The 14,194-nt window shown below is 37.3% G+C and overlaps 1 protein-coding gene and 1 long non-coding RNA gene across 6 annotated transcripts in view; both read left to right on the top strand.

Moving 5' to 3' along the window:
- LOC101860485 (ribosome-binding protein 1) overlaps positions 1–11,680 on the top strand; it is a 45,296-nt gene extending 33,616 nt beyond the window's left edge. For 4 of the 5 annotated variants that reach the window (XM_035968577.1, XM_035968580.1, XM_035968578.1 and 1 more), the window contains 2 exons: positions 467–502; positions 6,419–11,680. In XM_035968577.1, the coding sequence (XP_035824470.1) occupies positions 467–502; positions 6,419–6,454 (72 nt within the window). In that variant the 3' untranslated portion in view covers positions 6,455–11,680. The remainder of the gene's footprint in view (positions 1–466; positions 503–6,418) is intronic. The other variant, XM_035968579.1, reaches the window with a different exon arrangement.
- LOC118477343 lies at positions 512–5,930 on the top strand. Its single transcript, XR_004858306.1, has 3 exons — positions 512–1,743; positions 3,459–3,476; positions 4,535–5,930. It is a non-coding gene; the product is annotated as an uncharacterized LOC118477343 (long non-coding RNA).
- Positions 11,681–14,194: the final 2,514 nt, after the last annotated feature.

Below are 14,194 nucleotides of genomic sequence, written 5' to 3'. Positions count from 1 at the left end.
GGCATAGATATGGTTCACATTTCATCCTGTAGGGGGCCTGGGCTTATGGTTTTCCTCTATGATGTAGAACTGAACAATTTTTTCTTTTGCTCCCAATTCTTTACTAACGCTATTTTAAACTCTCGCCTTGAATATTTTTGCGAAGTAGATGTTCATGAATTAAGTCTAATATCTAAATGAGCTTTGAATCTTGGTGAATTGTTTTTTGTGAAGTCACTGTTCACACTGAGAACCCCAAATCATTTGCAAGCTTTGCCGTGTCAAGCTCCCCACCTCCCCCCCCCTCTCCACCTGATCACAAAGTGCTTTTCCTCTCATTTACACGGTCTCCTTTTTGTTGCCAGCAAGTTCAGTTTTGTTTCAAGCTATTCTGACCCCTTTTGTACTAGGAGGGGTGAGTACCTCCCTGATAGAGCTGGGTAGTCTTGCCAATGCTTAAAGACTTGTGCACGCTCTTGATCCTCAGAAGTCTGGAGTGTCTGAGTCGGAAGAAATAGAGCAGGTACAGTACAGATAGGCTGGGGAGAAATTGTTTTTTGTTCAGTGTTCTTCGCTTCACAGCATTCACTTTTTGTCTCTTTTGTTTTTTCTGTTTCTTTTCTTCTCTTTACCTTATTCTGCGTTCATGATTTTTAGATTCACCAAGTTCATCATTTATTTATGTATATACAATAGATCTTTTCTCTTATCTATTCCTTTAATGTCTGCAGATCCACATTGCATGTCTACGTAATCCAATACTTTGAACTTGCTTTTTAATTCTAACTTTGATGACGTAAACAGTTGGCATAATGTGACTCAGGTCGTAACACTGCTGTTGCTACGCATATATGTATTTCAAATGTAATGCTGGAATTACCCCTCTATCACCAGAGCTGCTCTTACTAACTTTTTCAAAACTTTAAAGTAATTCATATTAATCAATGAAGCAAGTTTACAATTTGTGTAGATTCACAACTTGTGCCAACTGTTTGTGTTTATAGGTAGCACCTTGTTAGCCACAGGATGACTGTGCCCGAACTGTTGCTCTGCCTTATACACATTTCCTTGACTGTGTATTGTGTTCTTCACTCGTTTTCCTTTCCTCTGATCATAGTCCAGTAATTTGTTGTACTTTATCCTTAACGTACTATCATACATAATTTTTGTTTGTTTCTTCTTTGCTTTATGCACACAATCCCAGACTTAACTGACACAAGTGTAGTTTGTATTAAATAAATGTATAGCTGGGCTGTAGAGCTAGTCGTTTTCTCTGCTCAAATATAGCTCAGATACTCACTTAGTGCACTAACACCATCCTTCTATCTTCCCTTCCTCTCTTTGAATACTTTCTGCAACTCTCTCTTTGGTTTTCATAAACTTTTCTTGAACTAAGTAAAGGAAAACATTGTCGACATGTGGGTGGGGGTAGCATTTTTAAGTTAAGCCATAGGTTTTTGTTTCTTTTTTTTAAAAACTTTTCCTTTTTGTTCTTCTTTGTTTCTCCTTTTATGTTTTAAATCTTTTGTTGTTATGCCACAATTAAAGGGAAATGAAGCTTTAAATCTCAAGGGGTTTGAGAGAGAGAGAGAACACCCCCCCTCCCCCCTCCATCATTTTCTGCCTTGTTTCTGTGACTAACAAAACCCTAATGGCTCTATGTCTGTGTTGTGGCATGGTGTGTAGCTGCGTTCAAAGCTGTCTGAAAAGCAAAAGCTTCTAGAACGTGAAATGTCCGCCAATAAGCAGCTCAGTGAGAGACTGGTAAGTTGATTACCCTTGTTAGAGGTTAATGAACAATAGCAAAGAAAGATGGTGGGAGGAGCGTAAAGCCCATACAACGCCATTATATTGTAGCGAGATGTTGAGAGGGATGTGAGACCATTATAACACTATATCATAGAAAGATATACAGCTTCGATTGGTATGGAGAGATAGAGACCATTTAGAACTGTTTTCGTGTGCACAAAGTAATCACTTGTTTCCAACTTTTTGAATAATTAGAAAAAACGATTATTATCTTAATGAAAGATGAGATATGAAATTTTGGCTGTTAAGGGTTGTTTTCCCAATGCTGTATGTTTGAAAGGTCTCACTGTGTTGAACCACACCCTCAATTAAGCAAAGGAAATTATAACACAGGGAGTTTGGTGGAGAGTTTGATTTTATTTGTGAAAAAAGATCCCTTTTTTGGTGCTCGTGCTTTTCTTTTTGATTTCTGTTTATGTTTGTTACTTTTAAGCCCTGTGTTGGGAAAAGGAAAGTTTATTTAGTATTATATTTTCAAAGTATCTGCTGATTAGTTTTGTAATTAATAGATAGACATCCATTATCTCAAACAAACTTATGTTGACATTGATGTCTTATCGGGAATCTTTAAAGATCTTTGGAAAGTTCTACGTATGGGAAAAGTTGTTAATTTCTTTTCTTGCAACAACAGTAGGTTTTTGATTTTTTAACAAGTGACGTGCTTGTTTTTAATTCTTTCAAGGGTCGAGGTAGACACAGTGTGGTCACAGGTATTTTTATAGATTGTGCAGCTGCTCATTTGGCTACAGAAATGGCTTTTACCTCGTATGGCCTTTAGTGGCCCCCTGGTCAACTATTAGAATTGTCTTTTTCAAATTTGCCACTTTCCTATGGGGAAGGAGGTATATACTGGATAAGAACAGGTTGTTTTCCAAATATCCCTTCTATTGAAAGCAAGAGGAAAGAGTCCATAGCTATTTTTTTAACATGGGCCTTCAGCGAGGCTTAGAATACTTTTTAATAGCTTGAAACAATTATGGAAAGAGAACCCTAGGAAAATGCAATTAACTTATTTCTTCAGACAATCTGAAATATTCTTGAGAAAAATGATTTTATGAAACCTTGGAAGGCTCAAGTAGATATGTTTATTGACAGAAATAATGGGCAACTGGACAATTAATGTCCTTAGTAAAACAAGTTGAGTATGAAGCTGAGTGGAGGGGCGTGATTGCCTGTATGTCTTCTCATTATGGCAGGACGAAAAGAACCAGTTTGAATAGCAATCACAAATAATTGATACATGTATCAAGTTTACTTTGATGTAGTTTTAAAATGATATAAATACATTGCTTTAGTAACATGTACATTGGCTCTGCCTCTATGTAATAAAAAAAAAAGCTTTTGCTTATTAACTTGTGCATAAGCCTTGGGCCAGGGTTAGGGGGGGGGGGGGGGGTCCAGACTCCGTCAGTCCTGCTGGAGAAAGACATAAGTAGGTCTTGTTGTGGAGAAGTGAGGTATCTTAAATCTGCTTATTCTTTGTCTCTGGAATTGACAGGTAGGTAAGTGGAGGGATTTTCTTGGGCCGTCTTTCTAAACTGAAGTGGAGCAAGTGCTTGTATTCATTTGTTAGTCCTTCATATATGTTAAGATATTTATCTATGATCACCGAAAGACTTTGTGGTTACATTGTTTCACTTCATCCAAATTCATCCATGTGTTAACTGTAGGCTCAACTTGGAGTCCTGGTAAGTAAACCATTGAACGCACGGTAATGGGTACCTCAGATAATGTAAAGAAATTTCGGTCGGGTTTTAGATGTCCCCCAATAGAAATAAGCTCTCTGTACACCTTTTTTGAGAATTTAAAAAAAACCCAAAAATTTTGTACTTCCTTCCTTGATGACCTCCTCTTCACTTTGCCACCATCCTGAGTAGCATATTTGATTTTTTTATTTATAAGTTATCTTCATTATGTAGAAAAACTGTTAAGGTTTATTACCTTTCAAATTTTACTTCTCTGCTGGCTTAGCATGTTTTTTTTTCTTATTATTATCATCACAAATTTGATTTGTGTAAGGTTGTTTTTTTTAAAATTTTGGTCTGTTTGTTTCTTTACCCAGTAGATTGATATTAGTCCCTTCCATCCCATAACTGTCTTGATTCCTTCTACCCTCTTAGTTATCCCACAATAATAAGCCATATTAGAGCAGATTGTGCTGGGATTGTCTATAGAGGAATTAATGTTAAGGTTTGGAATTCTAATCTTGATAAGAAAGTAAATTTTACACTTTTCTCTGAAACCTTATGTTGTGATGAGTACATTTTGTGAAGTGCAAACTCTTGTAGTCTATGGTAATATAAGAAAGTGAACAAATGAAGTCTATACAAAGTTGATTTTCAGTGTGTCTGTTCTCTACAAGTATATTTCTGGTGGTCAGCACGTCTGTGTTCAACAGTGCCTTCCATACAATGTGATTTGTACACCAAGTCATACCATATTTTTGTGCTTGTGGTATTTGTAAGAATGTAGTCAAAGTATGAGGATATGACTCACGGTTTTTACCAATGTACAGTACACTCTGTGGTGTGGTTGACTTATTTTCCTTGTTATAGGTCAATATCTTTGTTCATTAAAAGCACAATGAAGTCCTCATAAGTTACTAGCTTAAAATTTGAAAAGAAAAGTGACCTCATAAAGGATTACGTGATTCACAATATATTACCTTGTCTTAGTTGGAAAAATACATGTTGCATAAATTTAGCGTATTTCATGTACCCTCTCTTGTGTCTCTAAACTTAAATAGGGACTTTGGAAATGATTTCAGGTCTGAATATCTTTTTTTGCACACCTTTTCTTGGCATTTTTGTTAGTTGTTTTTTTTCTTCTCCAAACTGTATCAGACATTGGCCAGGGCACAAATGTAACTATTGTCCAGTTGCTCCTCCTGCTCAACATGATTGTAACCTCTCGGTGAACATACGCCAACTGGAGACGGTTTTTGCTTGACTTTGTTTATATTTTCTTGCTCTCGGAGCTTTGTGTCTTAACATGCTAATGATAATGGATTGCCTTCGTTTTATGCACATGTGTAAGAAAAATGAAGCTTTACAATTGTTTCTTTTCATTCCTACAACTACAATATTTAAAAGTGCAAAAGAGGTCACATGATAGGGGAAAAAAACCTAACAGATTATCGTACATTTCGGTATATAAAGAGATGTAACAGGAACTCATAGAACTTTTGTGTATATAAATGAGATAATTAATGTGACGATTTGAAAGGTCAGCGGAGTAATTTCGAAAAATCATCCTGGATACTGCCATCAGTGTGGTTTTTATGATGGAAACTGTTCACTTTTCTTGTTCTTCATTCCTGGCGTTTGATGGAAATGTAGTCTCTCTCTTGTCCATTCCCTGAGCTATGTGTATCTTACTCTGTATATATGCCCGACCCCCCCTGCTTTCCCCCTTTTGAATTTTTGAAAATTTCTGTGTTCTTTGCAGAAGAATTGATAACCCTAGACAGGTGATATTTCTAGTACTAGTAAAGAAATTCTTCTGCAGTGAAAAGATGGAGAACATTATGGTGTAGGCGGAGACAGCACCATAATTATGCATAGAGATATTTAACAGTATTAACCACTAAAGCAATTTATGTGGGAATTACACAGAGGTACAGACAAAAGGTTAATATGTTCAAGTTATCCTTAGATTGATAATGTAATGAAAACACTTGATGACATGTTTCAATCTTCAGTAAGAGTGAGGTGCTGGTTATGGAGCGTTGTGCAGCTCAAAGTGAACCCATTTCACATTGTGTTTGGTTTGATACAAAAGTGACAAGATAAGGTTTGGTTCATGTACTGACTTCACAGGCTTTGGGCAATTTCTACTTTATAAAGGAGACAGATGGAACCATTGCATTTATAATATGTATATTTTGTCTTTTCATCTTTTTATCTTATCTTTTTTTTTTACTTACAACTTGAAAAAAAGAATTTCCCATTATTGGGACTGCTTTTAATCTCACCGGTCTATAATAACTTACCATACCTTTTCCTTTTTAAGAAAACGGGTACCACTACTTTTGAGAACTTAATGCATTGATGAGAATCTTACTAGTTCTTTGAGCTGAACCTTATTTCTATTTCATAACATTATCAACCACAGAAAGTGGATCTCTTTGTATTTTTTTTAAATAAAAAAAAACTCTCACAAGCTTGAGTTTTAAATCAAGAATGACGACTGCATGACTTTTGAAAAAAAATTTTGAAAGACATTTATCATTACTTCTCAATATTAAATATTTCCCTGATTTTTCGGACACTACTTTTTTCATAACACTTTTCTCAACATAGTCTCTCTTATAGGATGGTTTAGAAACATGTTTAGGGATCTTTTTGAAGTATAAAGTACGCATAGTCTCTCTTATAGGATGGTTTAGAAACATGTTTAGGGATCTTTTTGAAGTATAAAGTACGTTTGAAGAGAAGATCCTATGCAATGCTTTGAAGCCATAGCTTCGCACTCATAGACTGCAAATGATAAATCTTTTTATGTGTTATGATCATCATCATGTCTGCTATGAGGGCACGGGGTAAAATGTTCACTCTGAGTCTGAGAACTGTGTGAATCGAGACTGTTTTGACACTGTGATCACATGTGTGTCTGTTCTTGTCTCCCCCAGGCTGCTTCAAGCACTGACAATGGAACGTCTGTCTGATGTCCGGCCGCAGCTGGGACTCTGTGAGGAGCTGGCACACCCACGTGGACCCAGCCCGAGATCTTGCAACTTTGATGCACGTTTTTATCGTTTCTTTTTTTTATTTGCAAACAAGGTGTATGTGTTCAGAGGAGCCGAAGGGACGAAGACAGATCGGAGATCTAGATCGTTTGTCCTGGTTAAACTGTCCTTGAGTTGAAATCAATATATATACATAATGGATCAAAGAATCTGTGTAACGAAGGAGACAGGATTTGACTTTCTGTTTATGTAAATCACCATCATCTCTGAATTGATACGCTGTTGACTACTGCACATCTTGCTTGTTCTCCTGATTCATTCTCTTAGCCATGTCCTCCTGATGTAGTTCATTTTTGTCACCTTTTTTTGAAGTGCTTTAAACAGTGCTTTAAACTTGCAGTGTTTGGAGGGGAGGAAAAGTGGAAGTAGTCAGAGCAGTCAGTCTTTGATGAAATATTAACATCTTTATAAGCCGTTTGTTTCCCATTTGCTAACACACTAAATGACTCAACCAGATTTTAGAGAGAAATCATTTCTTTGCACTGAGCAATCGCAAAATGTAGCCGAACCTATTTATTTCCCCTTTTTTTTTTAGCAGCCAAGAAGAGAAAAATGACAACTGTGGTGTAGTCAGACCACAGGGAAAGAACTCTGCACTCTTTTTCTCACTTTTGAGAAACTGTGTTTGAGAAAATTGCTTGTGCACCCATTGTCATTTGTAATTGTTGAGCTACATGCCTGCGCTTTCTCGCGGTGGTGGTGGTGGTGTGCGTCATGTGACAGGGTATGCTATAACTACAAGGCCTGTCTTGTTTTATCTCCCGTCGCCAATGTTTTTGTTGAACACTTCAGGGCCATGAGGTAACAATTTAGCATTGTTTCACATGTGCCCCCATTTTCCTTGCCCCTACTGAATAGCTTCCCTTTGGCATGTACATGACTCTGCTTGTGTTACTGTATGATGTGTCCTCTAGCACACTTGTTGTAGGTATATGCAGGGTGAAGGTGCTATCATTTGCTCTTTTTTAACTTCTAGAAGAAATTATTTTTTCTTCTGATATTTTTTAAATCTATGTTTACAATAGTGCAGAGACAATCTGCGTATTATGCTATAACAAGAATTGTGTTGGTATGAGATGTGAAAGGAACTTGTTTTATATGGCATGCTTATGCTGTCAAGGCAAAGTCTAAGTGTAGGGACATCTTCAAGTTGTGGTTCTCCAAACAAACTTCTGAAAGCGAATTACTCGCCTTGTCTGTGTATGTATTGATGTTGACTTTGTACTTACATTGAGCTCTAATGGAACAGGATTATGGATGGCTTTCAAACATTTCTGGTGGTTCAAAATAGTGACCAGCTTGAAAAAAAGCAATTTTTTATGGATTTATACACCAAGAAGGACTATTTTTTTGTAACATTTATGTAAACTTTGCTTATTCAGGCGGTACAGGGACTACTTGTATTTTTGGTGTTTGGTCAACTTGTACTGTTGGCTTTACATGGTTCAGTTGTCTTATTGCTTCGTGACGAGAAATCGAGGAGAAAGTGTTACCTCATTTGATTGTTTTTTTTTAGACTGTAAATTTGATCACCCAGTATTATTACTATTATTAGTTGTAGAAAATCTGTGGAGGATTGTCTTAACCCTTTTTTGTCTTTAACCTACATCCTCTTTGTTTTACCATTCTCTTTTGTATCTACTTGACGAGCTATAATTCTGTTTTGAAATTGCAGTCTGTGCAACTGTAATTCAATCTTCATTAAAATATTTTGTTCTGGAAATTTGTGCTTGAAAACAAGCTGATGTATTTACTTTGTCTTGTCTGGAGGTGCCTATGGGTTGTGATCAAATGTACAGATTCTATGTTTAGATGTATGCACTTTAACTGATCTGTTGCAGCTCAAAATAAGACTTAGCACATCTTTGGTCTGAGTCCTAGAAATTAACATGGAAAGAAAGTGAGATGGTTTGGATGAAAGCAACCCTTGTTTTTGGTGTAACTCTCTCACATGCTCATATAATACAAAAATGTGGGCTTTTCATCAAAGTTTTCCCCCATTTTGATTTTAAAAGTGTGATATGTTGTAAATGACAGTGAAGTCCTGCAGTTCAAGTAGACTGGCTTTTAGAACCATTCTCCCAAATTCCAAGATTTTCTCTAATTCAAGCCCTGCCCTGCCCATCTGGGAAGATCTTATGAGCCCATGCAGTTTGTTCAAATATTGTGTATTTCATCTTGCATTGGTGGCAAGGTCTGTATAATCCTAGAGTCCAACTTGTCTCAGGTTGAGATGTGGCAAGAAAGGTATTCTGTCTTTTCAGTTTTAGCTTCAACTTTATTGTGCGTGGGATCTGCTACATCTAGTGTTTAAGTCTATCATTATGGCACCCGAATTTGAATTGTCTCTCAACATTTTGTCAAGTACTTCAAATCGGATTTTGTAAAATTGTAGATATGCGTTTTTTAAATTTGGCAACCAGATCAAGACAGGAAATGATTTTGATTGGTTACTGGTAGTTCTTGATCAGTCACTGATGGTTCTTGATTGGTTATCGATCAGTCACCATTGTTTTCACTGCACATGAAGAAACATGACAGTCTTATAACCGAATTTTTAAAATTAGTTTAAAGACTGTTAAGAGGAGATTTATGTCCCAAGACTTATGCATCTTTGGTTCTTGCTGATCATTTGGATTTAATAATTAGATTCTATCCCAAAAGAGTTTAATTTCTTAAGAACTTTTTATGTATGAAACTAAACTTTCTGATGTTGAAGTAAAATGAGTTGTTCTTGTTTTGCATAATACTGCTGACTTGTGGAAACAGTGCCAGTTTTGTTTTGCTTTATGTTTTGTCCATAGTACGTACTGATGATGGTGTGTTCTTCTTCATGAAGACATCCACATGATGTTACAAACTTCTTTGTCTGTAGTCAAGTAATAAGCCTTTAGGTGATGAGCTGTTGATAGAAATGTAGTTGTGGTCGGCTCTTTGAAAGACAAGCCCCCTCTTGAAAAAAGGTCGAGCATCCTACCCTTCTTGTTTGGATTCCTGGTAATACGTAAGGTTTTGTTGGTTCTAGATAGTGACCATCTCATTATCATAATGTATTCAGCATCAATGAAGGTAGAGGCTATTTCCGAACTGACACAGATACAACTCTCTCACTGTGCTCGTCAAAGCTCTGGCCTGGAGCAGATATAGCATATAGCAAATCCAGTCAAGCTTGTTTCCTTCTCTGAGACAGAAAATGCCCAGTCTTTGCTTTGGCCCAGTTTGCAAGAGCAAATTGAGGCACTTTCTGTGTTGTGTTGTTTGTGTTGCACACAGGATGTCCCAACCTGGTCTTTGTCGCGGGTAAAACTTGTTTTCTCTGACCCTTTTGTTTTTGTCACTGGCCGTCCTTTATGCTTTGATCTTTTCATGACTGACATTGTTATATCTTCGTTAATGGATGATGCTACTCACCATGTTGCATGTCGAAATTGCACACATTCTGCATTATAGTATTGCTTTGATTTTACATAATATTATGTTGGCTTCCATACCATAAACCACATGTAGAACTTGCCGTCTTGTTTGAATTAAAACCATTCGGTTGTCTAGTAGATCGCCCAGTTCCTTATGAAATAGAAACTGGGGGCTCTTAGCTAGATATAGAAGTTAACATTGTGCGATACATCTGTTGTCTTTGATTACCACCTGTCACGCCAGCCAGCTTGATAAGTTTACAAGAAGCTCAGAAAGTAGGTCAATGTGCAAGATATGCATTTGAATCGTTTTGATAACAGAAACCATTTTTAAAAATTGGGAATTTTGTGATGGTAGAAAAGAAGAAAAGAAGCTTGGATGTGGACTTGTTTCCATTGCACTTTGTAGGTATGATATTAAACAGCGAGCTGTCAATTTTCAAGAGCATGTGCAGGTTCAAAATTTTTTTTTTTAATTCATGCCTCAGTACATATATATTAAACCAATTTGTCAATTAATTTTTTAGTCAAGATTTCAGTTATGAATCATTATAACTAAAAATTTTATTGTCCTAAAATATGCTCTATTTAATTAAAGAACCCATTAGGAAGGTTAGAAGGAAGACATGGTGATATACTTCCGTGATCAGCTTTACGTCTACATATATATATATTATAATAACTAGTCATAAAATGGTATGTCTCCTGCTGTGATTTGTATTGTCTGTATTTTCTGTATCTTGTAGATAAAACATTCGTCCTTTGATGAATGTTGGGGCTGGTGTAGTTTTTCTCCTTTCAACTTTGAAAACTCGGCCTCCGAACTGATCACCAAAAAAAAAAAAAATTAATCTTCAAAATTTGGAAATACAGAGTCTGTCTTTTCCTAGAATCTGCTAAGTAATGTCAGTGTTACTTTAGTTTGATCATCGTAGTACTTTTTTGAGTCATTTCAGTTGTGTTGCTCATATTTCCCTTGTGTCTGGCTTTGTTGAAGGTCAAATGTTGTTTGGATCAGAGGAAAATTCTCAGGAGTTCCTTTCATTACATATAAGGGGGCCAAAATTGAACACCTGAGGTTTTCATTTTGCAGTTCATCAAGGTAAAGATAGCATCACGTTGCTCTTTTGTTTTTGCACTGTACACAAGCTTACACATCATAGCCAAAATGCTGTTGTTGTACATCATGCCATGAAGTCGTCAAGAACTTTCTAATATTGACCTATATCCTGCATCACCATTTGCTTTTCTTGTTCATTGGAATGTCTCTATACATATTTCGTGTATTTATTATAGGAATCTGTATCCAGTAATCTACCAGCAAACCATTCTCCTTGATTGAAGATGCCCTTTTTCTTTTTGTCTTTTTTTTTTGCCATTCCTCCCTCAAACTACACTTGAATCTAGAGACCAGTTTTAATTCCTTAAGGTTACCAACCACTAAAACAAAGGAAATGACAGGGAGAAACTGACCTAGGTGTGGTTAAGCAGTTGAGTCTGCCCAAATTTTCTTTTTCCCTCGTGTGATTCATTTCCCTGTGACCTGAGTCCTGCTTTTGGCAGACAGTCGCAAGATTTTGACACAAGCACAGAGGAATGAATGTGTGCAATAAATGTCAGCAGCAACTGCCATGACTTTGGAGGAGTTAGGGAGATGGCTTGTTCTAGACCTGTTTGATGGAACCAAAACTTGATATCTCATCTTGAAATAAACTGTATGCGTTCATCATGATCGAAGTGTCCTTTGAGCTTTATTTCATGGTATGTTCAGCTTTCCAATTTTATGTCAATAGCAACTACAGTGTGAAAAACGTCTTTTCTCTTTTTGCATTGCATGTTTTGATTTCTGGTATGGTTTGCAATTTTTCAATTTTCAAAAGTGGAAGCTTTCAACTTTTAATATCAAATGACTTTGTGGTACCGTATAACTTTTCAACAGATTGCAAGCCATGCACATACTGTAGTACAGACAGGAAGACCAGAGTCACAGGTTTATGACACTCACATTGGTTTGAGATTTTCTTTACCAATGCCATTAACTACATAGCTTCCTGCTCTTCATTTTTAGAGTTACAAGTTCTTTGATAACAAAAAGTGTTAAAACCCAGGTGGTGGTATCCTGTCAGTCATCCACTTTGTTGAATCTTTCATGGACAAAAATGTAAAAGTTTTATATCCCCACTAACACATTTAGAGCATTTAGGAGGTGGGCTGCTTCAATGCTGGCTGTCGGGGCCAACATGGAGTGACAAGGATCGAACATCCCAGCAGAAAGACCGAAATATTGGATAAAAATTCTTCCCACATGGTAATAAAACTCTTCTGCGTGCAAAAGCAAAGAGCTCATCTGCTAAACCACAGCCGTTTGTCAGCCTTTATGAACATTGCTGTACCAAGGAACCGAGTCACGTACATAATGCAGATCTACATTTCATGCTATATTCCAGTTAAAGGACATTGTCCTTAGCTTTAAAACCACCACAGGGTCACTTGAAGGGTGTTTCGTTAAGACTTGTGATTGGTGCAAGCAATGACACTCCTGACTGAAAGCAAAACTGGTTTTTAAAAATTTATAGTTGTAGTAGTTTAAAGAGATCTGCTATCTTTGTAGGATGTGAGAACCAAACACTCATTCCTGCAACTGGAACCAGCTGTATATAATATCTATATATATACAGTCGAACTTGCCCTGACGGCCACCTCTATAAGACGCCCTCCTGTACAAACGGCCACTTTCCTTTTCCCCCCTTGCGTTTTTTCTCTATAATTTTACTGTGTAAAACGGGCACCTGTCTAACGCGGCCACCATATTTTAACACACCACCCCTACCACACTAAGCAGTAACACCTGTATTAGACGGCCACCTTAGCGAATCCATTACGTTTTGTCATAAATTGTGCATTGACCCCTGGCGTTGTGGGCGAGCCGTCATAATCCAATCATCTGTCCTTGTTGTTAGGTAGTCCTTCCAACCGATCATGTTGCGAAGGCCCCTCCCACTGTTGACCAATAGGTACCAATTTTCAGCTGCCGGTGAGGTAAGCGTGTGATCCCTCATAACCCTAAAACCCCGCCCAGAACTCATACACAAATCGTAAGTGAGATGCGTGGTCACTGTTTACCCAGTCTGTAACTTAACAAAGTAACAATGGCCGTCAAAATGAACTTGTGACAGAAGCGTCGCTCGTTCTCCGAGTGGTGGCAACCCATGTGTTAGTTTTAACATGGCACTCGGTCTTCCTCGTCTTATGCATTTCGTATTATTGTCACCCTTGCGCAAAATCAGCAACAAAATAAAAATAACAAACAAAATACAAACCAACAACAAAAACAACAATGCGGCTACTTTCGATTGGGACTTCAGATGGGAATGGTTTGTTTTCTTCATCTTGGTCAGTCCTGCCTAAGACGGCCACCTGTCTTTTACGGCCACTTTTCTCCTTGACAATGGGTGGCCGTCTTACAGGTTTGACTTATAATAATTATACATTGGTTCTATGTTCAATACATGAGCTAAAGATGCCAAAGACTTGTTTATCATTTCATGTTGGAATGTTGAAACTTGGGTAATCTTCTCCTTGCTCTAGGACTGGTATAAGCTCTTCCGACAAAATATGAGAGATGTCTTTATAAGAATTCTGCAAATATGCGTCTTCGCAGGCATGTAGTATGTAGGCCCTAGTGTTCTTAACCCTATCCGTACATCATGTTTTACTAACGTATTCATTGACGTGGGGAACTCTCTGCCACCACTTTCCAAAGAGGAAATTTACTCGTTAATCCGATCCGTACGCTTTGCATAGCAGCAGTCTGTCAAAATGATTTTTTGAGAAATACTGAAAGTTTCAAAGAGATCTTCGTACATTGTACTAGAAATATTCTAAAATGTGAAGAATACAACCCCTGGGGTACAAAATGACCAATAAAATACTCTGTTCGCTCATGGTAAGACTAGTAGGCCTACTAGTAAGACTCTTTACCACATCTAATGTACGATAATGATGAGTGAGTTCATCATAGAAGATATTTCAAAATTAAAAATAATTGGGGCTGGAGAACTTTTCAAGCCTGCACCGCTTTGAATCAGACTAGTAGTGGTAGGGTTGACAAGCAAAACAAGCACCCACAATGCCAACTGCGGTGACTTGAGATCATTCCATACATTCGTACAGGAAGCAAAGCATCTTGTACTTGTAAGTGTATCAATTCCTCTGTACTGACCTTTTCACTTCCTACTATTAGTTT

The sequence above is a fragment of the Aplysia californica genome, unplaced genomic scaffold (assembly GCF_000002075.1).
Source record: "Aplysia californica isolate F4 #8 unplaced genomic scaffold, AplCal3.0 scaffold00068, whole genome shotgun sequence".
Taxonomy (NCBI): Eukaryota; Metazoa; Mollusca; class Gastropoda; order Aplysiida; family Aplysiidae; genus Aplysia; species Aplysia californica.
The sequence above is the reverse complement of the archived record's forward strand: the minus strand, read 5'-3'. Positions and strand labels throughout refer to the sequence as shown.